Source organism: Anser brachyrhynchus, assembly GCF_964034855.1.
Source record: "Anser brachyrhynchus genome assembly, contig: SCAFFOLD_43, whole genome shotgun sequence".
In the NCBI taxonomy this organism is placed as follows: domain Eukaryota; kingdom Metazoa; phylum Chordata; class Aves; order Anseriformes; family Anatidae; genus Anser; species Anser brachyrhynchus.
In genome coordinates, this window is record NW_027663832.1 from 25949 (window position 1) to 47937 (window position 21989).

Sequence of the window (21989 nt, forward strand, 5' to 3'; positions counted from 1 at the left end):
AAGTCCTTGCTGCAAGGGACAGGGTGTGGCAGAGACCTCCATGGTCGCTGCCATTGCACCAGCTGCTGCTTTCATGCTTTCACGTAGTTGGAAAGGAAACTAATCGTCTGCGGAGCGTAATCTTAGGGGCGTGGGGTGGATTTGCTGATCAGCTCGTAGGTGGGAAATTCTGCTCCTTTGCCGTTGCTCAAAAAGTACACCCAAGGGTCAGCAGTGGCTCTGACAATACTGACCTTTCTTCACCTTTCATTGGGGGTGTGTATTGCTTTTAAAAAGATAAAATAATACAATAATGCAATAATAAAATAATAATGCAGTAATAATAATAAAATAATAAAAAAATCCTCCAACCTGGGCTTCAGCACGTGGCCATTACCAAGAGCTGCCAACGGTATTTTGGGTCTGCCTAAGGGAGGTTGGCTCTTAATTATGCCCACTGCAACCAACTAGCACGGAGTGCTGACATCGCCGCCCTTGGGTGGGTTAATGTGCGCCTCTGGAGCTAATTGCTGCAGTCCCCCTGCCCATAGGGACGGGAGGGCTGGGGCTCACGTAGAAGCCCCCAGCCATGAGCATGCCGAAGCTCCCCAAGCCCTCTCTGCTCCTGAGCATCCCTCGGGCCAGCACAGGTGTGGTTTCAGGGCTCTTTTTCCCCTCCAACCCACCCGGATTTCTTTTCTGCGCCCTCATTGTGGGGACAGGAGGGGAGGGAGAGGTCCCGTGGCAGGACCCTGACGTCTGAGCCTTGTTCCACCCAACCCCCCTGCTTGACGCCCGTCGGGGGTGGAAGGGGACATCCCAGCCATGCCACACCAGGCCACCGTGTCCCTCAGTCCCGCAGGGGAGCCAAGACCCTTCCCCGCTCTCCCCTTGCCGAAATAATCCCCGTTCTGGGTCCGGGACTGACTGCAGCCGGAGGTGGCTGCGCTGCTCAAAGCCCTGCTTTGTCTGCCCTGCTTCCCCAGCAGCTCCAGCTCCTTGGGTCCGAGGACCCAAGGGGGTCCTTGAGCCACTTGGGGGGTGCCGGGAGCTGCAGTGAGGCTGGGGGCTGCCCGCAGCGCTCACCAGCTCCTAGCCCACGCGTGTGCCCTACTGATTTCAGGAACAGAGCCCGTGGTGGGGGCACGGACACCAGGAAGGGGTCTGCTGAGGGGCGCTGGGGCAAATTCTCCTTGGCACGGCAGTGGACACCGCCCCTCGAAGCTCCTGCGCCCCTGTTTGGCCTTGCTGCTTAGGGAAAGCTTCCATGGGGAGTGAAAACCAAACGATGGCCACCGACTTCATCTTCCTGGGGTTCTCCAGCCTGGCGGAGCTGCAGAAGCTGCTCTTCGGGGTGTTTTTGCTTCTCTACCTGCTCACGCTGAGCATGAACACTGCTATAATGACTGTCATAAGGGTGGAGCGGAGCCTTCACACACCCATGTACTTCTTCCTCTGCGTCCTGTCCTTTTCCGAGACCTGCTACACCCTCGTGATCGTCCCCAAGATGCTGGTGGACTTGGTGGCGGAGAGAAAAGCCATCTCCTTCCTGGGCTGCGCCGTCCAAATGTACTTCTTCCTTCTGCTGGGCTGCTCCCACTCCTTCCTCCTGGCAGCCATGGGCTACGACCGCTGCGTTGCCGTCTGCCGCCCGCTGGCCTACAGCAGCATCATGACCCGGCGGCTCTGCGCGCAGCTGGTGGCCGCGTCGGCGCTCAGCGGGCTGCTGGTGGCCCAGCTGGTCACCCCCCTGGTGTTCTGCTCGCCGTTCCAGGCAAGCCGGCAGCTCGACCACTTCTTCTGCGACATCTCCCCCGTCCTCCAGGTGGCCTTCAGGCACACCGACGCCGGCGAGGCCGTTATCGTGGCGCTGGGCGTCTTCGCGCTGATGGTCCCGCTGATGCTGATCCTGGCTTCGTACCTCTTCATCCTCGCTGACGTCCTGCGCATCCCCTCGGCCACGGGGAGGCACAAAGCCTTCTCCACCTGCAGCGCCCACCTGGCCGTGGTGGTCGTGCACTACGCCTGCGCCTCCCTCATCTACCTGAGGCCGGGCTCCAGCTCCTCGTCGGGCCAGGACGCGCTGATCTCGGTCACTTACACCATCCTCACCCCCCTGCTCAATCCCATGATTTACACCCTGAGGAACAAGGATGTCCAAGCAGCTCTCCGGAAAGCGATCAGGAAAACACAAATTTCTCCAGAATGTTTTCCAGGAAAGAGGTCAAGGTGAGCCGCTTCCCCAGCGGGTATTTCCAGCCGGCAGCCTCCCCTTCCAAAAAGCATCGCTCCTTTTCCGCGAGCCCTTCGGCTCCCAGCGCAGCTTCAGCAAAGCCATGACGGCGAAGCACGGCTGCTAAGAAGGATGAACAAATTCCGGTCACAGTGAGAGTGGGAAAACCAACTTCAATTTCTTTTTGAATATAGAAACCCAATTTCTTTTTGAAGAAGGAAATCCAAATTTCTACCTCAGTGCCAGCAAAGCGTCCAACTGCACAACCTGAGACACTCAGTGAAGAAGAATCATAGGCGTCGAAAGAATTTCAAGGGGAAACTCCATTTTTTTTTCAGGAGATCGCAAGCACAGGACCACGTTCATGGTGCGTATCAAGCTCTGGCTGTGTGATATTGCGGGGCCCATCAAAGCCTGCAAGGAACCGAGCTCCTGCAAGGACTTGGCTACTTCGAATCTCATCGGCTCACCTTTGCCGGGGGCTGAATTAACGCACCCAGCCCACAGCCGCTGTGTTCACCTCCTGGGCTGCGTGAAGCTGACGACAAAAGCCTGTTCTTTCCTCCAAAACGAAGGCGTCTTCTCTCAATCAACGGGAGAGCGGAAATCGGCAAAACAAGAAAGGGGAACTATTCCAGGAGGAAAAGCCCCCGTGGAAGCATTCTGTGAAAATGGTCGTTTTTAAAAACCTTTGAAAACCATGCTGCTGCTTTCACAGCTTTTGTCATGCGCAGACCCGGGGTTGCCTCCCTCCGCAGGGGGGATTGCCCTGGCCCAGGAAGCAGCCTTTGCTTTCTGGACAGAACGAAACAGTCAAAGGCAACGACCAGGAAAACCCAAAAGGCTCCTGAAACTTTTATTTCTAGGGCTTGTCACAGCAGCAGCGAGACAGCCACGCTTTCTCCAAACCTTCACATCACGTTGCAAGCTGTCGGGCTCTAACGTGGCAGAACTCGGGTTATTTCTGAGTATTTTCATTTCAAGCACGCGCTATTTATTGTGGGGTACGTGGGTCTAGAATCCAGAGCAATGCTGCCCTGAGCCCACGCAGGGGGTGGGGATGCAACAAAGAATGGGACCAGGGCTCTGCAATCCCCCAAAACCACGCGGGGACGTTTTGCAGCCCTTTAGAAAGGGCACTGGGTAACTCGGGGACCAAGAGTGGCGATGCGAGCCCCCAAGAGGTCAAAACAGAAGGAACAAACAGGGAGGAAGGAGCCCACGGGGATGTGAGAGGCTGCAGCGGCAGGGGAGCCCCCCTCTGTGAACTCCTTGTGCCCCTCACTCTGATATTTTACATGTTACTGACGTGGGAGATCATTAAATGACCGAGTCTTCCTCACACCAGACTTCAGCAAGCTTTACTGCTGTGCTTAAAAAAAAAAAAAACAAGAGAGCTGTCAGGATTTAATCACAGTTTTATTCTGCAAACCCAGCTTTTTCAATTCTAAAATTCCAAAAAAAAAAAAAAAAAGGTGGTGCTGCCTCTCAGGGAATGTACAGCTTCCTGCAGTCTTCGACCTCAACCAAGAAGAGCAGGGAGAGAGCAGAACTAAGCAAATCTACAGACCAAGACAGCGGAGCGCACGCCTGCTCGCAGGGCAGAGCAGCTGGGTCCCTCCCCTTGCAGGAGAGCGGAACGCCGCCTCCAGCCGCGCACAGTAAGACAGGAAGAGGAAGAAAAAAAAATACAAAACCAAAACCAGGGGTTATAACAAGGGCGTGGGACAATCACCTTCACACAAACATTCACAGTTACTCTTGCTCCGGCTCGGTGGCCGCCGGTGGAGCCTCTTCCTCCCCCCCTTCCTCCTCTTCCTCCTGCTCGCTGCATGCAGCCGGAGCCGCCTCACTCACGCTTTCCTCTCCCTTCTCCTCCTCTTTAGCCGCCCAGCCCTCAGTTTTATTTTCTGCTGCTGGCTCCTGGGAAGTTTCTGGAACCGAAGGCGGCTCCTCCGAGTCTGCCTCGGCCGCTGCTTCTGAAGGCGCCACCGCGTCCGAAGGCGCCGCAGCCTCACTCGTGTCCTCCGCTGCTTCCTCCGCTTCGAGCTGGTCGTCGTCTTGCAGAAACGGGGGCATCAGCAGCTGTTTGGGGTGCTGATCCTGCTCCCCCGCGTGTTTCAGGAATTCCTCTGATTTTGACAGCTCTTCGGAAGGCCCTTCCATCTCTTCCGCTGCCAGAGCCGCGTCCGTAGCTTCACCCGTGTCCCCAGCTCCTCCCTCCTGGGCCCGGGCAGCCTCCGCAGCAGTGTTTTCGTTTGCTCCTTCCCCACCGCCATCTCCGCCTTCCAAGGCTTCTCCTTCATCCACGTCCTGGTCGGCGATTTCGTCTGTGAAGGGATCTTCGCCCTGGGGAAGAGAGAGGGGAAGAGAGAATAGTCACCGGGCTGCAGTGAGGCGGAGGCAACCTCAGCCGTGAAACGCAGAGGTTCGCAACCGATCGGAAAACGGCAGCTTCTCAATCGTGGAAATCCATCGCGTCAAGCCCCAAAGCCGCTAAACTTTCAGCAAGAGAAGCGCCCCGGGAGGGTGCTCGGATCCCGCATCTTGGAGGAGCGGGAGCAACGCGCAAGTCTTCCCTCCTGCACGGCACGCTGCTGAGCGTGCGGGCGCTGGGGCTGGGTCCTATGCTAAGAACCGTGTGTGCTGCAGCACCCGGGAGAGCGAGCCAGGGCATTGGCTCCGCTCTCGGCTGGGAGGAACTCGGCTCAACGAGACGATTTAAAAAAAAAAAAAAGAAAAAAAAAAAAGCGATTCCTCAACCTCTGTCTGGTCCCGGCTGGGTGGGATGGCACGGGACTCCCACACGGTGGGAAAGGAGTGGGAAGATCAGCAACTGGTGGCCTTCCTCTTGCCCTTCGCTGGAAATCAAGGAGTCCAGCTGCCCGGAGCCACGGCGCTAATGTTAACCTCACGTGCACGCAGCCCTGGCAGTCCCCCGAGCACGGCTCTCGCTCTCTCCCCCACTACGAGGAGCCCGAGCGCCTCGGGGTTGGGTTTATTTTTTATTTTTTTGACCTCGTTACCTTTATTCAGGCCGACATCAGATCCTAGCACTGCTCCCATCGGGGCAGGGACCGTTTTGTTTGGCTCTCTGCTTGTGTTTCGGGGCTAGGTGTGGGTGAGCACTGTACGGTCAGTGGGTGCTGTGCCCTAGCGCTGGCCCTGCCGGAGAGTAGGCGCCACACTGTGCCACCATCCGGGACAAACCGTGCTTCTAAACTCCCTCTCCCTTCCTCACCGGTCACCAAGGTATGCGGAGGGCTGGCCTGCAACAGACGAAATGTGAAGGGAGGTGGGCAGCATGCCAGTGGCAGAAACCTCGCCTGAAATCTGATCGACCGGGACGAAGAGTTTTCTCAACTCCCCCCCCGCCGTGGCTGTGCTGGAGGCCAGGAGAGCGACCTCTCCGGCTCCAGCACAGCGTCTGCGACGTCCCGAAAAGCGGAGGCACGCCAGTAGAGGCCGGCCTGGTAAAGCCAGGCCCGGCCCCGCTCGCTAAGCCCCAGCGCCTCTCGGGTTCTCTGCCTCACGGACCGGATCGATCAGAGGTTCAGACCAGATTGGCTGCCTCCACACGAGCAGATCCATGCAGGTGGAGGACAAACGCAACGGTAAATCTTCCCTGGCTGAGGTTCAGCCAGCCGGTCTCACCCACCGAGGTTCTGGAGGACGTGGGGGGAAAACTTCAGGCTATACCTTGCGATCTGGACCCGTGTCCGTTATCGCCGGTAAAAGCTACGGGGGGATATGAAGTCCACTAGTGGTGGAGACTGTCACGGCCTCCCTTTGGAAGGGCGAGGCGCCCAGCATCCCTCAGAGGAGGAATCGTTAGGCCCGCGTTCAAGAAACCAGCTCTTGATGCTGACAGTCTTGTCAATTATCGTCCTGTCTCCGGCCTTCCTTTCTCGGGGAAGGTTGCCGAGAATGTTTTGGCGAGGCAGCTCGGGCATTACCTGGAATCCTCAGATTTCCTCCACCCCTTTCAGTCTGGTTTTGCACCTGGGAATGGTACGGAGACCGTGCTGGGATGGGTCGAAGATCTCCTCCTGCCGACGGACAAAGGTCAGGCGCCCGTGCTGATTCATTTAGATCTGCCGGCAGCCTTTGATACCGTTGATCATGAGGAGTTGTTGACGTGCCTGCGGACCCTGGCAGGGGTAGACGGAGTTGCACTTGAGTGGTTCCGTTCTTTCCTCTGAGAGATCCCAGAGGGTAGCACCGGGCAAACGCTCGTCTGCCCCGAGGGCTCTCTCGGGTGGGGTACCGCAGGGTTTTTTTGTGTCACCCTCCTGTTCAACGTGTATGAGAGGCCGTTAGGGGAGGCGGCCTCATCACTTGGCTGCAGCGCCATCACACGCTGGCAACTCTCAGCTCAAAGTCTCTTTCACTGGACCCAGAGGGCGGAGTCGCAGTTTTGCTAGAGTCTAGCAGAGACTGGGCATGATGAGAGCTAGCTGGCAGAGGCTCGGTCCGGGGAAGGCCAAAGTGATGCCGGTGGGACAGGGGAAACATCTGCTCCCCCGCGTGGGGGGGGGGGGGGGAGGCCGCCCGCGCTGTCGGCCAGCTTTGCGGACAGGGCTGCTGTCGGATCCTGGGCTGCTCCTGGGCTCCCAGGGAGCAGCAGTAGGCGAAAGCGCTTCGTTTCGTCTTCGCGGGGCCACGAGGTTGCGACCTTTCCTCTCGGATGCGGGCCTCGCCCGTAACCCCCGCCACCTCCAGACCGCGTTGCTGCCAACGCGCTCTGCGCTGGGGGGCTCTGGGGGCGGCCCGCGGCCGCCCGTGCGCTCGGCGGACCCTTCCGCACGGGACGCGTTCCCCCCAGCGCTCTGCTCTGCAGGCTGCACTGGCTTCCGGCTTCTTTCTGCAATTCCGAGTGCTGCTCTGGACCTAGCAAGCCCTACCTGGCGCCAGCCCTGCCCTCTCCTCGCACTCCAGCTCGGCTCTGAAGAAGGGCCGGGGAACGCTCTGCCACTTCCCAGCTTGCACCTCAAGGGAAGGGGGGGCGGGGGGGCTACAGCCAGGCTGTTCCGGCTCACGGGAACTCGGCTCCGTCACTCGGTTGAGCTGCCGGGAGCGCTGCAGAGCCCAGCTCTTTACACAGGGCAAAATTCGCCCCAGTGCAGCGTGGGGGCGGCGGGTGGCACAGGAGCCGACCGCCTCCAACTCCAGCCCGGCCTGGACCCAAGCGGTGCTGCCCAGCTCAAGCACGCTGCACCAGGGGGAGCTTGGTCCCCAGGCCACTGCTCGAGGGGTGGCTTTAGCACACCGGAGTTCCTTTTTCTCTTTTTTTTTTTCTTCCCTATTTTTGTCTCCTTATGTTTCTGTTTGGACGGTTTCATAACTGCTCTACAAGCGCCTGGGAATTACAGTAGGTACAGTCTGCAAGTTAAAAAAAACATGAGAGGTTGTAAACCGCCTACCGAGAAAAAAGAAACCAGACCCAAGGTTTAGACTAGAGGCAAAAAGGCAGCGGAGTGGGATCTACGCTTCTCCCCATCGCGTGCAGCAGGGTGTCCTGTGACCAACATGCAGCACACACAGCGATGCGCGGCTCCGCGCCGCTCCAACGCTCGGGACCACCGCGGCACCTGTCCCCCACTGCTCCGGGACCTCCGCACGGGCTGGTGACTCTCTCGCCCACTCACCTTGAGGTACTTCTCCAGCATCTTGACGATGTGTTTGTTATTCAGGACGCTCTTGGCGACGTGCAAGCTGGTCTTCTTGAACTGTTCCGCAGCCATCTGAAAAGGAACCCAACGTTAGTGTCACTGGGCCAGTCCTAAGCGGGAAGGAAGAGTTCAAAAGAGGATTTTGGCTCGAGATACTGAATTCTTTCCTCCTCGGCAGGGCTTGCAAAGCCTGACCTCAAAATCCAGCTTCTCAGAGAGCGCCACAAGGAGCAGGTAGAGGCGAGTACCTGCACCTCTTCTGCTGCCACGAGCCCTGGAGAGGAACGCGCGCCAGCTGGAACATCGCCCCAAATATCACTCATCCCAAGCGCGACGAGTCCACGCACACGTCAAATGTTTAACGCCGAGGAGACAAAGACTACCCTGAGGGACGTGTGGGTCCGACCGAAGCTCGCTGTCTGCATCTGCACTCGCATCGAGAGACAGCAGCCACCCCCAGGGGTTTCCAGCAGCGAAGGCAGCTCCACAACCTCCCCGTAGAGAGGAATTCCTGCGCCAAACCTCCTGGGAGCTGCTGTTCAGCACAGCGTTCCCATGCCCTGGCAGGCCACGAGCCCCAGAACATCTTCCAGAGAGGGCGGTTTGTTTTGCTAAGCTTCTAACACCTTCTCCCAAGACATGACGCAGCTACACGTGGGACAGGCAGGATCTGTACTTATCCCACGTAGTGAAAAATAAAAGCTGCTTCCTGCTTTTCACAAGCACTGCACTTCCACTGCCTCTCTTCAGCCCAACTCACCCCATTTCTAAATCCCCTCCGCAGCCTGGGCCAGTTCAGACACCGATTGTCTCCTACCCAAATTCCTCACGTGCCCCCAAAGGGGACTTTAAGCCAGAATTTTAGCAAAATTAGAGAGAAGGAACATTTAGCCTGAGCATTTATACAGCATGCCCGGACTTCAATTAGTCCAACACCAAGGAGGCAAAAAGAAAAGGCTACCGGCTGTCTCCACAAAGCTGCGGTTCGGGGCCTGTCTGGATTGTCTGAACGCCAGGCGCCAGTTTTGGCTCAGAACACGTTCTCCCACGGCAGCCTCGCTTCCCGCTGGCTGCACAAAGTCACTGACGTGCTCCGATAACCCCCCCGCGCACGAGGAGAGGCCAGCTCTCAGAAATAAAGGCAGGGCTGCACAAAAACCTGCAGAGACCGACCGCGACCAGAAGCCAGGTCTGGTTGCTTACCCTGCGGTTTCGGTTGTGATCTGCGGATCGCAGGTGCCTCTGGAGGAGGTGGTTCTGCGCAGGAATTAACATGTCACAGGCCATGCAGTGAGCCGCCTCGATCTTCTTGAAGAAGTGTTCCTGGCCGATACCTGCAGCCACGAGGAGACGTCAGCCCCGATGCGTAAGGAACGAGACGTTCTGGGAACACCAGAACCTTTCCACCTGCTCTCCCCACGCCAGGGCCGACGTGCTAATTCAGCACCTGTACGCCTTCCCATTTCTGCCTTCCCTTTGGGGACAAAAATCACATCCACGAGGCAAGGACAGGGGTTATTCTGCTCTAAAACGGACGGTACCGATGCAGTACCCACGTGGAGGAGGAGAGATTGTGCTAACAGCCCAAGGTACGAAGCAGTTCACTTACCTGAGCAACGCTGGGCACCAAACCCCGGTTTCTCCAGTCCTGCGGGAAGCCAGCCGGCCTCTCCAGGCCCATTTAACGGCAGAACGGCCAGCTCGAGCCTCCCCCAGCGTTGGCTTCACTCCTCTCTACCTCTGCCCAGGTTTTCTGCCTGAACTCCCATTTTGTAGCCTACCCGTGGCTTATATAAGCCGCATTCCCCACTCCTGGGCTCAGCACAAATACCAGCTCTGTGCGCCGAGGACGGCCGTGCTGGTCAGGCTACGTGGATTTTCTCTCATCACGCTTTTTGCCAAAGCCCACAACGGATCAACTTCACTGCTTCCTCTTAATGTGAGAGGCAAACACAGGCCCCAGCCTGTGTGAACAGGCAATTAGCAGCCACAAAGGTAGCAAACCTTTGGAGTTTTTCCCCCACTTATCTACTTTTAGGATCTACCGGTACACAAGCTTCGTGAATCTGTCGCCTGTGAAACTGCAGGACAGATCCCCACCAAAGTGACATCCCACAAAGCGGGCACCGAGGCATCCAGACCCCGACCCACGGCAGCACAAAGGACAGAGCCTCTCCGGAAGCAACATTCATCAGACTGAAACCCTGTTAAGCCGCAGCAGTCCTCAAAGTCAGCAGGGAGCCCACAAGGTTCTGATTAGTTTGGTAGGCTGGGGTGAACGGGAGGTTCGGTGGTGGTTTCACCTCTTGGCAGCCACCGCTCGGCCACCAGCTGCGGCCACACCACTGCGTGCTACCAGAGAGCCCCGTGTTTTTGGGATTCCCCCCCTCTTCCCCCCCACGGGACAGACTCTTACCCTTAAAAGGATCCGGCTTCTGCTTTGTGCCCTCTTTCTCAGTCAGCTCCTGGCGACGCTTCTCAATTTTCTTATTCCTATTGACGATGTATTCCTAGAGAGAGGAAGGGGAAGGAGCTCGCTGTCCTCCACAACGCACCGAGACACCAAGGCCCTCAAAAGGGAAACGAGGTCCCTGTGGTCTTCCTCCTGGCCTTGTCATAGCTGGTGAATTAAGAGGACGAGGCAGGCGTTTTCCCCTCCCCGTCCCTTCCAGCAATGAAAGATCCACCCCAGAGCCCAGCTCGGTGCCCCCCCATCAGGTTCCGACCTTACAGTCCCCCAGGGCAGACGGCAACGCCCCTCAACAGACCCCAAGAAGCAAAAAAAAAAAACCAGACAATGAAACACCCCATTCCTTCCTCAGCTCTAGCTGTGCAGGGGGCAAAGAATGTCTGGAGCATTTATTTCTGGCCTTTCTGTTTAAATTCGCAGAGCCAACCTCCCTTCCCAGCACGCCAACCCAGGAGAAATCGCATCACACTAAATGAAGTCATCCAGTGATGCGTTAACGAGTGGTGATGCGAGCCAGCCGGGCAGAGGGCTGACTGTTCACGATTTCATAACCCCTTCCACTCCCAGACAAGCCTGGAAATCCCAAATAACCCAGCAGTGATGCAGAGAAGACACAGAAGAGACGCGCCAGCACGGGGCTGTGCATGTACCTGCAGGAACTCGACTGTTTTGTCTGGGAGTTTGGTGCCGATGTACCGCAAGGTCTCTTTGTGGAACTTGCTCTGTAGGTGTTTTTGGATCTCCTCTTCCTCAAAACTGCGGAACTTGCACACGGAACAGGCAAACTGGATCCTGAACAGAGCGATTGCACCCAAGTGAGCTGAATTTTTAGTGAGAACATCAAGAAAATCACAGCTGCTAGTGCCCCAACTGTACTTTTCTCTCTTTTTTTCTCAGAATGCCACGTTCTCCTCAGAACGCCACGCCACAGTTTTACGCTGTGGCAGTTCTTTGTGATCGCTGTGTAACCCCCACTGAATGCACAGCATCCACTTCTCCCCGAAACAGGTCATTACACCACAGGAGAGGATGCAAAACCCCACACAAGTTTAAAAGCAGGTGGACAAACTCAAACCGCAGGAGACTGAACAGATATAAAAATACTCTCCCTGGTTTGGGACAGCCCTGAGATACAGAACCACAGGTGCCACCTTAAGCTGTCTTTCGGTGATTTATGGTGTTACTGTCATAGCAAGGCTGCTTATATAGCCACTTAATATTCCCTTCTGAATTTGTAACTCTACACTGAATTTGTAACTCTACACTGAGCTATGTATTAAACAGCACAGTATTCCCATCTTAGAGCAGTCCTAAGGGACAGAAAGGGGGAAGAAAAAAACCCAAAACTGCTGGAATCAGAACGCAGAGCCCCAAAACGTGATTCCCCAGACAGGCTTCTTGCAGAGAAGGTCCCAGGTAAATATTACAACATGCAATCGTTCACAGAAATGCTGGGAACAGACCAGGCTATCCCTCTTCCTACCTGTCCATGGCACGGTCGCGCATCCTATCTCTTCGCCGCTGCTTCTCCCTCTTCTTTTTCACCTCTTCGTCATCATCTTCGCAGCCGTCTCCAGATGCTAAGGGGAAGGAAAAATAAGAACAAAAATCTCAGAGTTGCTGTGTGCGAGCTCACGGTTCACTGGATGAGGTATTTTGGGACCAAGTTCCTTCGCTTCCTCTTTACTCTCAGCTTCAGAAGGAACTTCTGGCCTCCAGCAGCTGCCATAAAACCCAAACCCTCCCCTCCTCCAGCTCCCTCAAATTCCCAGAGCAACTCAAGTCTTGGGAGGCAGCGACAGGACATGCCCTCACTGGAAAGGGCAGTCACAAAGTCATTTACTTCCACAGTGCCGCAGAGGCATGCTGCCAAGACACCCCCCGTCTCACTTTTTGGGGGAGAATGATTTTTTCTTCCTGTATTCTCATTTTTTCCCCCCAACCACCTATTTTTCACAAGGCTGAAAAGCTACTTAAACAGGTTAAGCAGCAGAAGCACGGACGTTAGTAGTGCTAACATCGCAGCTCTGCTTCCTTAGAACGGTTTCAAACAGACTTATTACGTCGCCTTCCCAGTAATCTCGAGACTTGTCAGGAAAACAGCTGAGACCCAGAGATTCAGCTGACCTAATCTTGGCAATATTTTAGGGGAGAAAGCTACAAATAGTGGGTCAGAGGTCTATCAGCGCCACGGGACAACGCCTTCAGGTGAAAGGAGCACAGAGACCAGTCCCAGTCAAGACCCAGTCAGCAGTGGGAGGCTTGAACAAGAACTTTAACACCCAGCCGCGCTTGTTTCAATCCCAAGCATAACCCAGAAGCGCCGACATCACTCATTAACGAGGCTTCTGCAAGTCACCATAACGCAGAAAGCACAGCACGTTTGGGGCTGACGTGTCTTCACCAAAAAGGTGAATCCAACGCCAGCAGAAGCTGTTTCAGCTCCTTTAGAGCACGTGGGTTTTAAAATTACCACCCTGATATCCCGCCATATATCCCTGTATATCCTGGCGGGAGCTGCATCAGCTTTTGATGGAAGAAAAAAAAATAAAAAAATCAAACTCTGGGCAGTGCCTGAAGGCGAGGCAGGCAGCAAGGTGGAGCGTGTCCGGCTCGCACGCTGGGGGAGCCACCCTACCTTCCTCTGCAAAGTCACCACAGCTCCCGTTCTCCTGGAAAAACAGAAACAGAAAAGGACGCCGCTGTCACGTGCTGCCATCTGGAGGTGTCGTTGTCCACCCAGCCACCGGCAGCGCTGGGGAAGGACGAGGCGATTTCACCCCCCTGCTGACGCAGGGACGGAGCGTCTACGTTCACTACCACCACCGCAAGGCCGTCAGTTGGCACAGGTGGTTGCACGTCACTGCGGACTATCACTCCTGGCCATCAACGTTTAAATATTCCACGCCTGAGTCATTGTCTGAGGAGCGCCTTGCAGGGACCCCCCCCTCCCCCCAAAAACCTGGCAAAGGAGTAAAGGAAACCACCACTAATTGGGACTTCTGCCTAACGAGCCTCACAGGTAGAGCCAGAAGCATTAGGACAGGCGCGGGATCCTGTCCCGCTCCAGGGCTCTCAGCACCTTGGCACAGGCACCTCAACACAGATCAATCTGCCAGTAATCCTTGCTGAAGGGCACGGGAAACGAGGAGGAACGAGTACTTTTGGAACGTACGGGCTCAGAACGCTGCTTCTAGGTGATTTTAACAACTCTGCCTTCAGCACAGTCAAAAAGGCAAACGGCTGGAGTGGGTAAATGTTCCCATGGCTGCCACAAAGACTAAAGGAAAAAATAATAAAAAGTTACTTACACCTTTGTCAGCTTCATCTCCTGATTTTTCCTCTCCTTCGCCCTCATCTGCTGCATGCAAGAAAAATCATTTAGCCGGTGTCGGGAAGTTTTCTCCCCCATTACACGCTCCAAGAGGCTACTTCGGAAGTCACCAAGTACTGCAATAATGGCTCAAAACCCCAGCAAGGACAGCCAACGGCTCACTGGTTTCTCCTTGCCTCCCAGTCTGTGCTGCAAACGCTGTCCTTACACCCCCAAAGCCCACCTGGGGCATTAAATTTTGGCCTAGGCCACGAAGCCTGCGCACAAGGTACAATTTGCAAGCACGTTATGACGACGCCCATGCCAGCAACTGAAGAACACGGCAGCTTTGAAATAATCGTTCAGCTGAAAAGATAATTCACCTTTCAGCTGAAAAGATAAAACGCTTAAGAACACGGGGGGGAAAACGAGCAGCGCTCGGCTCGTACCGTTCTCGGTGTCGTCGCCCTCGCTGTCAGTCTTTGCCTGTTTGCTGTCCGGCTCGTCTCCACTTTGGGACTGCTTCCGCTTGCGTCCTCCTTCGCTGTCCGACCGCCCTCCTGAACGGTTTCGGAAACCTCTCCTCTTGGGCTACAGGTGGAAGGAAACAACCAGATCAGCCAGCCCCACGCCCCAGAAGTTCAAGTATTCCACCCGTCTGCTGCAGGCCCTACAAGAGCCAAGCCCAGATGACCCCACGAGACTTTAATCCAGCTACAAAAGGATTTGCCGGTGGACTTAAAGCCAGGTTGAACAAATCCATTAAGGGTCCCACCGCTCTCCTGAGGGGATTCAGGACGGGGACACCGCCCTGTTTGGGACCCCTGAGATCACTCAGCGGGGGAAGCGACCTGAGCTCCTCCAGGAGGCTCAGCTCCACCGACCAACGGCCAAGCCGCCCTCCCGGGGCAGGAGAGCGAGCTGCCCGGGCTCTCACAGCAAAACCCACGACGGCGACAACTTACCGTGAGCGTGTTCGTGTGCCAGGGCACCGCGCCCATCCTGTCTCTGTTCCGCTGCCGCCCCATTCCGTACGGCACGTTACCGTACCGTCCCGTTCCCATGCCCGACATCCCCATCATGCCATAGTCATAGTCTCCATAGTCCCCGTAGTCTCCGTAGTCACCGTAATCCCCATAATCCCCGTAGTCACCGTAATCTCCATAGTCTCCATAGTCCCCATAGTCCCCGTAGTCAGGGACCAGGGCTTGGGAGAAGAGAGAGGGGAGCCTGTTGGGGCCGGCGCCCCCCATCCCACGCCCACCCATGTAGTTCAACTCATTCCAGCGAGCGGAGAGGCGCTCCGAGCTCGAGGAGGGCATGAAGTGGTCGGAGCGGTTGAAAGTGTTCAGGCGCCCCCGGTTCTGCACGCGGTTCTGGCCCCGTCCTCGGATGAGGCCGTAGTTGTTGGCCCGGTTGCGAGACTGATCCCTGCGGCCGTCGAACTGGCTCCCGAAGGAATCGCCGCGATCGGCGCCGACCTCGCCGTAGTCGTAGCCGGACCGGTACATGTCGCGGTCGTTCATCGAGGACCTCGAGTCGTACGATTCAAAAGACTCGAACCTGAAGGAGCTGCACGGTGAGGAGAGAGCAGTCAGCAGCAGGAGTAAAGCCGTGTATCGCACAGAGTTTGCATCTATTCGTATCAAAACCCAAATGTTCTCGACTAAAAAACCCTTTTTAAATTCTGATCCCTTTCTGTACCCACCACCTTTTCTTTAGCCTCAGGAAAATCAGTATCAAAACGCTGCGTTTTTGGCACAAGTATGCGAACAGAAACTTCGATCTATGATTCTACGATCTGAACAGAAACCCTTTGGAGGGGTTACAACCTCACCAGCTTTATAGCAGAACACCAAATCACCCCGAGCTTTGCTTTGCCAGCTGAAAAGCAGATCCCAAAAGCTTCCCTGCTGCAGCCTACACGAGGCAAAAGCAAGAAAGGCTGCTTCCCATCGGCAGGGTCAGCGATTCGGACCCAGAAGAGAACATCCTGCCTGCTAAAGGATCTCAGCTGGAGGAAAAGGGGAACATCAAAACAATCAGCCACCACCGGCAGGGACGAAAGCACAGACACTGGCTTGAAAGGGAAAAAGTAACAAAAACCTAACTTTGCTAAAAAAAAAAAAAAAAAGAGGCAAACTGCAGGGTTTTGTCCAACACGCAGGTGTACTTTTAATACCATGGAGAACCCAAAAGGAAAGCAAGCAGCCCCTTAAGGCAAAACTCAGAGCTGTTCCTCCACGTGTGGAATTAATTCAGGTAAGCCCCTCAGCCGTCCAAAGTAACATCAAACGGCAAAAAAAGAGGCGAAGCTTCACCGATGCAGCAACTCTTGCCAGGCTCTGCGTTATCATTCGAGCGGCAACACGAGCACCAAAATGAAACGACTCTCCAGGCTGGCACGGTTTAGCCCAGGGGAAAGAAAAGCACGCTGGGCAGCCGGGAGGGAAGACGGATGTAGGTGAAAAGGTGTTTCTAGCTTTGAAGCTTCTTGAAATGAAAAAGCTTTCTACAAAATCTGTTAACCTAATCCACCACAGAGGTCGCTTTTAGTGCCTGATATATACATCAGGTTTGACATGCTTAATATTTCATGTATTAAAAATGTTTTTGTATATAAAGGGGTGTGCACGTGCACACACGTATCAGGACAGGTTAAAAAATAAGCGATTAATCTCGTTCGTTCACCCTGGAACGGACAGCGGATCATGCTGTGCAACCAGAACAGCTTAATCTGACGTCGCAGTGATTCGAGGCCACCCTTTTTTACCGTTAAAAAAAAAAAAAAAAGGGAAGAAGCTGGGCAGTCACCTCTCCTGGTCTTCCATTCCTTCCCCCGTGCCGCCGCTGCCCTCCTTCGACAGCATATCCAAGCGCTGGTTTATTTTGGCTATGATGGAATCCGAGTTCTCGTTCGCCACGGTCTCGCTGCCGTACGAGGCGACGGGCATGGCGGAGCCGACGTCGGCGTTCATGCTCATCTCCGAGGTTTTGGGAGTTTCCCAGGTGCTGGAGGTGGCGGCAGCGGCCGCGGCGTAGTTGTACGTGGCCGCCGTGTTGGCGGCGGTGGTTTGGGTGTTGTAGTAGTCATAGCCTTCGTAGCCTGGCAGAAAGGGGAAAAAAATCAGCGTTAATGCAGGGTCATTGGGACAAGGGAGTCTGGGAGAAGAGCTGAGATGCTAACGGACCCTACCGGGCAAGGCTGCGGCTGAGCTTTGCTCCGTTAAAGGAAATCTGGCTTCTTAAAGCGAGAATGTCAGAGGTTTCTTGTTTCCCAATGCTAAAAGCTTACGGATCTCCTTTGGGCGCTTCTAACCACGGAAACGGAGCACTGCCGGTTCCGTTTGTGATTTAGGAACAAGCTCAGTGGATACTGTGGGACTTTGTCAGCCTGAGGCAGCTACGCCGCAGTCCCAAAACCCAAAGACGACCAGAGCACCGCACACCCGGCAAACAAAGAACCAAAGGGACAGAATAAATCCAGCAGGGAAAAAAAAAAGAAAGGAATCAAAGCAGTGAGGAGCACTCGAAGAGCACAAAGCCAGCCACCACAGGAAAAAGCGAGGCCCTAAGGCCGGAGGTCGCCCCACGGGACGTGTTGGGGGGTCCCGACGGCACCGGTTGCCCCCCGCTCGCCACCTCCTGAGCCCTGAGCTAAGAGCAAAGCTTCCTCCAACAGCCCTGCAGTCGCCGCTTCTGACCTGGCGTGCCCTTGGCTATGTCAGTCCTAGGGCTCTCGTAATGCGACTGCCAAGTCTGCCAGGAAGATCCCTCATAATTCTCCTTGGCCGCCATGCCTACAATAAAATTGACAACGGTTAAGGCCGACGGTGCGCTGCTGCCTGGCTCTTTCCTTGCATTCCCCCCCCACCCCCCCAGCTGCCTGGCTTTTGGTTGTGGGGGGATCGTGAGCCCACCAGAGCAGGGACCGCCCTCGGGCCTTGGCTGGGGCTCCCGGGCTTCCCAGAAAGAGAAACAAAGGAAGAAAAACTCAATTTTTCAGCAATGATTTGGGCTGGGAGGCTGGAGTCGACAGCCCTGCCGCGCAGTATTCGATTTTACCCCGTGAGGAGCAAATAAACGGTATTTCATAAAAGCACCTTGGGCTTTTGCTTTCCCTGGGGAAGGCATTAACAGCTCAGAACAGCCAGACAATCCGAATCTGGGCCAATTAATTAAACACCGCTCCGAGAGGAAACACTTACTAGCAAAATGCAAATCATGTTTAATTCAGGAGGCGCTAGCCTGCGTGTAGACACCATCAAGATGCCAGAACTTCAAGGGCAAGCCTCGGATTTTGAGGGGGGGGAAAAAAATAAAAAATGGTGTTACTGAGATCAGAGGTAACACATCTGGCTGTTTGAGATCAAAAGAGAACGGAGGCATGAAATAAATTAACTTCTTGTCCACGAGGCGATTTGCCTGCTTTAAGAAAGAGACGGCTCTCCGTCATCAGGACGGAGATTCTGCCCCGCAAAAGAAAAAGCCGCATGCGATCGCGGCGAAGAAATCAACGAGGGCTCCTCACGGACACCAAATGGCCCCGAGCCCGTTTTTCCTGCACCAGAGGAAAACTCCTGCGCTCTTCCGGAGCGGGGAAAGCAGCTCCGCGCGGTGTGGCCGACCCGAGACCGAGCAGGGCACCAAGGCGCTGAGCACGTACCTTGCCAGCTTGTGGCGTTCGTCGCGTATGTACCTGAGCGAGAGAAAAGAGACGGGGTCAGCTCCGGAAGCAACGCCCTGCAGCAGCTAGAAGGGGAGGGATGCAGCAAACGCAACGCTGGTAAAAATTACTTTTCAGAATGGGCGAGGAAGAAGCTGGGACTTCCAGCAGCTACTTATGAGAATGAAATGGGAAACGGACATCTTTTCTTAAATATTTGTACTTGAAAACACTCAAATGACCCAAAAAACCAAGCCAAAACTCAAGTAAAACACCTGAGGTGCCTGCGCAGAGTTCGCACGGCAGCATTTTGGTGCCGAGGCACTGTTTGGGGCACGTGATCGCCTGCAATTCCTTTTTCTCCCCGAGCTCCAAGCCCGGGGGAACAGCGGCGGCGGGGCTGCCCCCCACTCCTCTCACCCCAAGCCGTCACCGCTCTGAAACCCGGCCGCGATTTGGCCTCGGGAGTTTCGGTTTCGACACACGCTCAGCAGAACACACCAGAAGTTTACCTTGGGTGTTGCTGGCCCCCGTACTCCAGGTGCCATAACCTGCAAAAAAAAAATAAAATAACAGAGCTATCAGAAGGTTCAGGTGCTTCCTCCAGCCACAGTTCCACTTTCTTCCCTTAATTGCCCCAAAATCAAGGATGTTTTTAATTACACCTGCACTGGGGGAAACGTGCCCAAAGCCTGACTGATACTTTATTTGCAATTAACTCTGAAAACATCTCGTTGACCCTCGGGTCGATGACACACTGAGAATTAAGGAAAATGATAAAAAACAAACCAAATCACAAACAGGTGGAGTTTTGAAAGAGAAAGCAGCTCTGAAAGGCGCTTGGTGCAGCCACGGCGTGAGGCTACGTGAGAGCTTCACGAGACAAACCTGCCCAAGACCCGACCCTGCTCACCACGGGCCTACAGAACGCGTGCCCCCTTTTAAAGGCTTTTTTGGGCTGTTGGAGCAGTGAATTCCTCAAAGCTCGGGAGAAGGGGAGCGTAAAGCACAGCAATCGTGGCAGAAATGTTTAAACCACCACGGAAATCACCAGGTGGTGAGCAAACAGGGAGCAGAGGCGAACGACCACGTTTTCTAAGGGGAACCTTGGCGCTGACGGGTTTCCTTCTGTGCTTTTGGAGGCCGAGCTGTGCCCTGTTCAACTTCGGGGCAGCCAGGTCACGATTTTTTCCCCCATCCTCCTACATGAACGGCCCGCCGAGCACACGCAGACAAAAGCAGGAGAAACAAAGCCAGTCCGGGGAGGCTGCAAGGTCTTCGGTGAAGCCTCGGCTCTGCCGTGCCTGCGGCGCAAAGGAAACAGAGGCTGCTCGGCCTGACACGCACCAAAAACAGTTTCACTTCTTTCTCTGCTGAAGCGCGGGCTCCTCGTGGGCTGCGCCTCTGGGTTATAAAGAAAAAAGCCGCTCAGTTTTGGGTGACATCTGTGTCCTTTGGCGGCTGTTCACACAGGTATCGCCACGGGGGCGGTGCTCTTTCAAGGAATAAAGAAATCTGGGTTAAGCAGAGACCTCAACACTTTGACAGCAATTAAGAACACGGTAATTAAGCGGTCGCCATCTAATTCCAAAACCAATGTTTCTCAAAGAAAGAGCCCTACGTAAAATGTTTGGGTATCAGCGACTCGATACCAGCATCTGCATCCCTCCCCTGCCGCACATACGTATTCCTGTTTGAGGGAAGATTCCAGCTCCTAGACAGCTCACTAGTTTCAAGAAACCAAAAAAAAAAAAAAAAAGCAAGATTCCTTCTCCGCAGTAACTTTGGAGCTGTTTATTCAGATCAAGTTGTCGAAGGAGAGAAAGCAACACTTGTGGAGGACGATCCAGCTGCCCCGTTCACAGCACCTCCCTTAAAAAAGAGACGGACTGCATCCTGAAAGCGTGGTTTGCTGAAGGGTGGTGAGTAAAAACACATGCAGAACGGGCACCACTGCTGAGTTCTTTCTAAAACGCCGCTGTGGACCCGTCAAAAATCGCTCCCGGGGGACTTGCATGTTTTTGAAGGTGAGCAGAGTAAGCAGAGCGTGAATTTGCCAGAAGAGGACCAGGATACGGGGCTACACGGGTCCCAGAACTGCAAAAATCGACCGTACACGGGGTCTGCACGACCTTAAACGGGACCCGGAACAACCGAGGAAGCAATCAGGCGCTAAACTTCCACTGGCACAACTTCCTTTCTCTTCCCATCTCTGTCGGCGTCGTTTTGAAGCTTGAAGAGACACCAAAAACTGGTGGAGGCAGGGAAACGGCACCCAGCACGCCGCCGCTAGGCACGCGAAGGAAGGAGGCTTCTTTTCACAAGCAGGGCTTCAGGCAGCGACTGAAAACTCCTCGAAGTGGCAGCGTCCTGCCGGCACCCTTGGTGTTTCGGGGCTCACCTGCTGCCTCCTGACCATCTCCACGTTTCGGGGCCCCCTTGCACCCCACTTCAGGCCGCTGATCTCCGCGTTTCGGGGCTCACCTGCTGCTTTCTGAGGATCTCCATGTCACCTGCCACCTTCTGCCCCACGCTTTGGGTCTCACCAACCTCCACGCTTCAGGGCTCGCCCACTGCCTCCCCCCCCGTTCCACACGGGCTGCTGTGGGGTGCAAAGCGCCGTGGCGTGCCCCAGCCCGACGCCACCCCAAATACCAGGGCGCAACACCCCCACACCAGCAGCGGAGGTTGTTCGGGCGCGTGTCCCCCCAGCCAGGTCGGTGACTGGGGGGGCACCGAGCACGGCCGCACCGAGAGGCCCCCCAAAAAAACGGGGCTGGCTGGATGCCCCTGGTGGGGTGGGGGTGGGGGTAAAAGGAAGGTGTAAAAGGGGGGGGTGAGGGAGGGAGCAAGAAGGGGAGGGCTGAGGGAGGGGGGCAAAAGGGAGCTGGTTTAAATTGGGGGGGGGGGGGGGGGGGGGACGGACACCGGGCGCACGGGGCAGGGGGCGGGGCCGTGCGGCCGCCATTTTGTGGCGTCTTCAGAAATGGCCCGGCTCCATTTCCGCCGACCAGAAAGGGGCGGGGGGGGGGAACCGTGAAAGGTGAGGGGGGGCAGTACCGGACCCCCCCCCCCCCCCCCCGCCGCCATGTCCCTACCCCCCCCTCAGGCCGCCCCCTCCCCCCCCCCCAACACCTCCCGGCGCCTCACAGCCCCGCCCGCCAATCAGCGGGCTCCCTCCGCTGAGCGACGCGCCGCTCGGCCAATAGGCTGCGGCGCCCCCTCACGGGAGGCGGGCCCAACGCCTCCTTGCCCCGAAGCGGCCGCTGCCGCCGCCGCCAAACGCCCGAGCCCCGCCGGGGAGGCGGCGGGAGGGCCGGGGAGGCGCCCCGGGCCCGGGGCCGGCCCGCACCTACCGCCGTAGCCCTGCTCCATGGCGACCGCCCCCGGCCCGCGGCGCCGCTCCGCCGCCCGAGCGCTCAGTGCGCAGCCGCGCAGCTCCCGCCGCCCATTGGGCCCCGCCGGCCCCTTCGGCCCGCCCACGAAGCGCTGCTATTGGCCGCCCTTCGGCTCGACCGCTATTGGCTGAGCTCGCCCCGAGGCGCGGCCCGCCCGCCGCTCCCATTGGGCCGCGCGGCCCGCCCCCCGCCCGGCCTCCGCGATCCGATTCGTGGAGGAGCCTCCTGCGGTCCCGCCCCCTGGACCCTTCGGTGGTC

The 21989-nt window shown here is 56.2% G+C and overlaps 2 protein-coding genes across 14 annotated transcripts; one reads left to right on the forward strand and one right to left on the reverse strand.

Moving 5' to 3' along the window:
• Positions 1-349: 349 nt before the first annotated feature.
• On the forward strand, positions 350-3785 carry LOC308186769 (olfactory receptor 10K1-like). Its single transcript, XM_080608949.1, has one exon. The coding sequence runs from the start codon at positions 1247-1249 to the stop codon at positions 2210-2212; it is 966 nt and encodes a 321-aa protein (XP_080465075.1). The 5' UTR covers positions 350-1246; the 3' UTR covers positions 2213-3785.
• AKAP8 (A-kinase anchoring protein 8) lies at positions 3613-21810 on the reverse strand. Of its 13 annotated transcripts, none has more exons than XR_013944282.1 (17): positions 21690-21809; positions 18846-18884; positions 18334-18366; positions 17372-17467; positions 16482-16773; positions 14633-15239; positions 14117-14258; positions 13666-13715; positions 12993-13026; positions 11838-11934; positions 11005-11146; positions 10301-10394; positions 9088-9218; positions 7861-7956; positions 6169-6363; positions 5239-5481; positions 3613-4561 (listed from the first exon to the last, which is right to left on the reverse strand). XR_013944282.1 is itself a non-coding variant. In XM_080608943.1 (16 exons), the coding sequence occupies exons 5-16, from the start codon at positions 17463-17465 to the stop codon at positions 3968-3970; spliced, it is 2373 nt and encodes a 790-aa protein (XP_080465069.1). In that variant the 5' UTR covers positions 17466-17467; positions 18334-18366; positions 18846-18884; positions 19440-19828; positions 21690-21706; the 3' UTR covers positions 3613-3967. The 13 variants fall into 13 exon arrangements, 9 of the variants coding, with proteins under 9 accessions (XP_080465069.1, XP_080465066.1, XP_080465063.1 ...); XR_013944284.1 differs by having other exon boundaries at positions 4423-4561; positions 6215-6363; XR_013944283.1 differs by lacking the exon at positions 12993-13026 and having other exon boundaries at positions 13668-13712; positions 21690-21808.
• Positions 21811-21989: the final 179 nt, after the last annotated feature.

Excerpts from the sequence above, each read along its gene's own strand:
- LOC308186769 (XM_080608949.1), top strand. The coding sequence starts at position 1,247 with ATGGGGAGTGAAAACCAAACGATGGCCACCGACTTCATCTTCCTGGGG.
- AKAP8 (XM_080608937.1), bottom strand. Across the intron at positions 13,716-14,116 it reads GGGCGACGACACCGAGAACG|CAGATGAGGGCGAAGGAGAG; the intron begins GTACGAGCCGAG and ends TCTTGCATGCAG. Across the intron at positions 11,935-12,992 it reads TGGTGACTTTGCAGAGGAAG|CATCTGGAGACGGCTGCGAA; the intron begins GTAGGGTGGCTC and ends CCTTCCCCTTAG.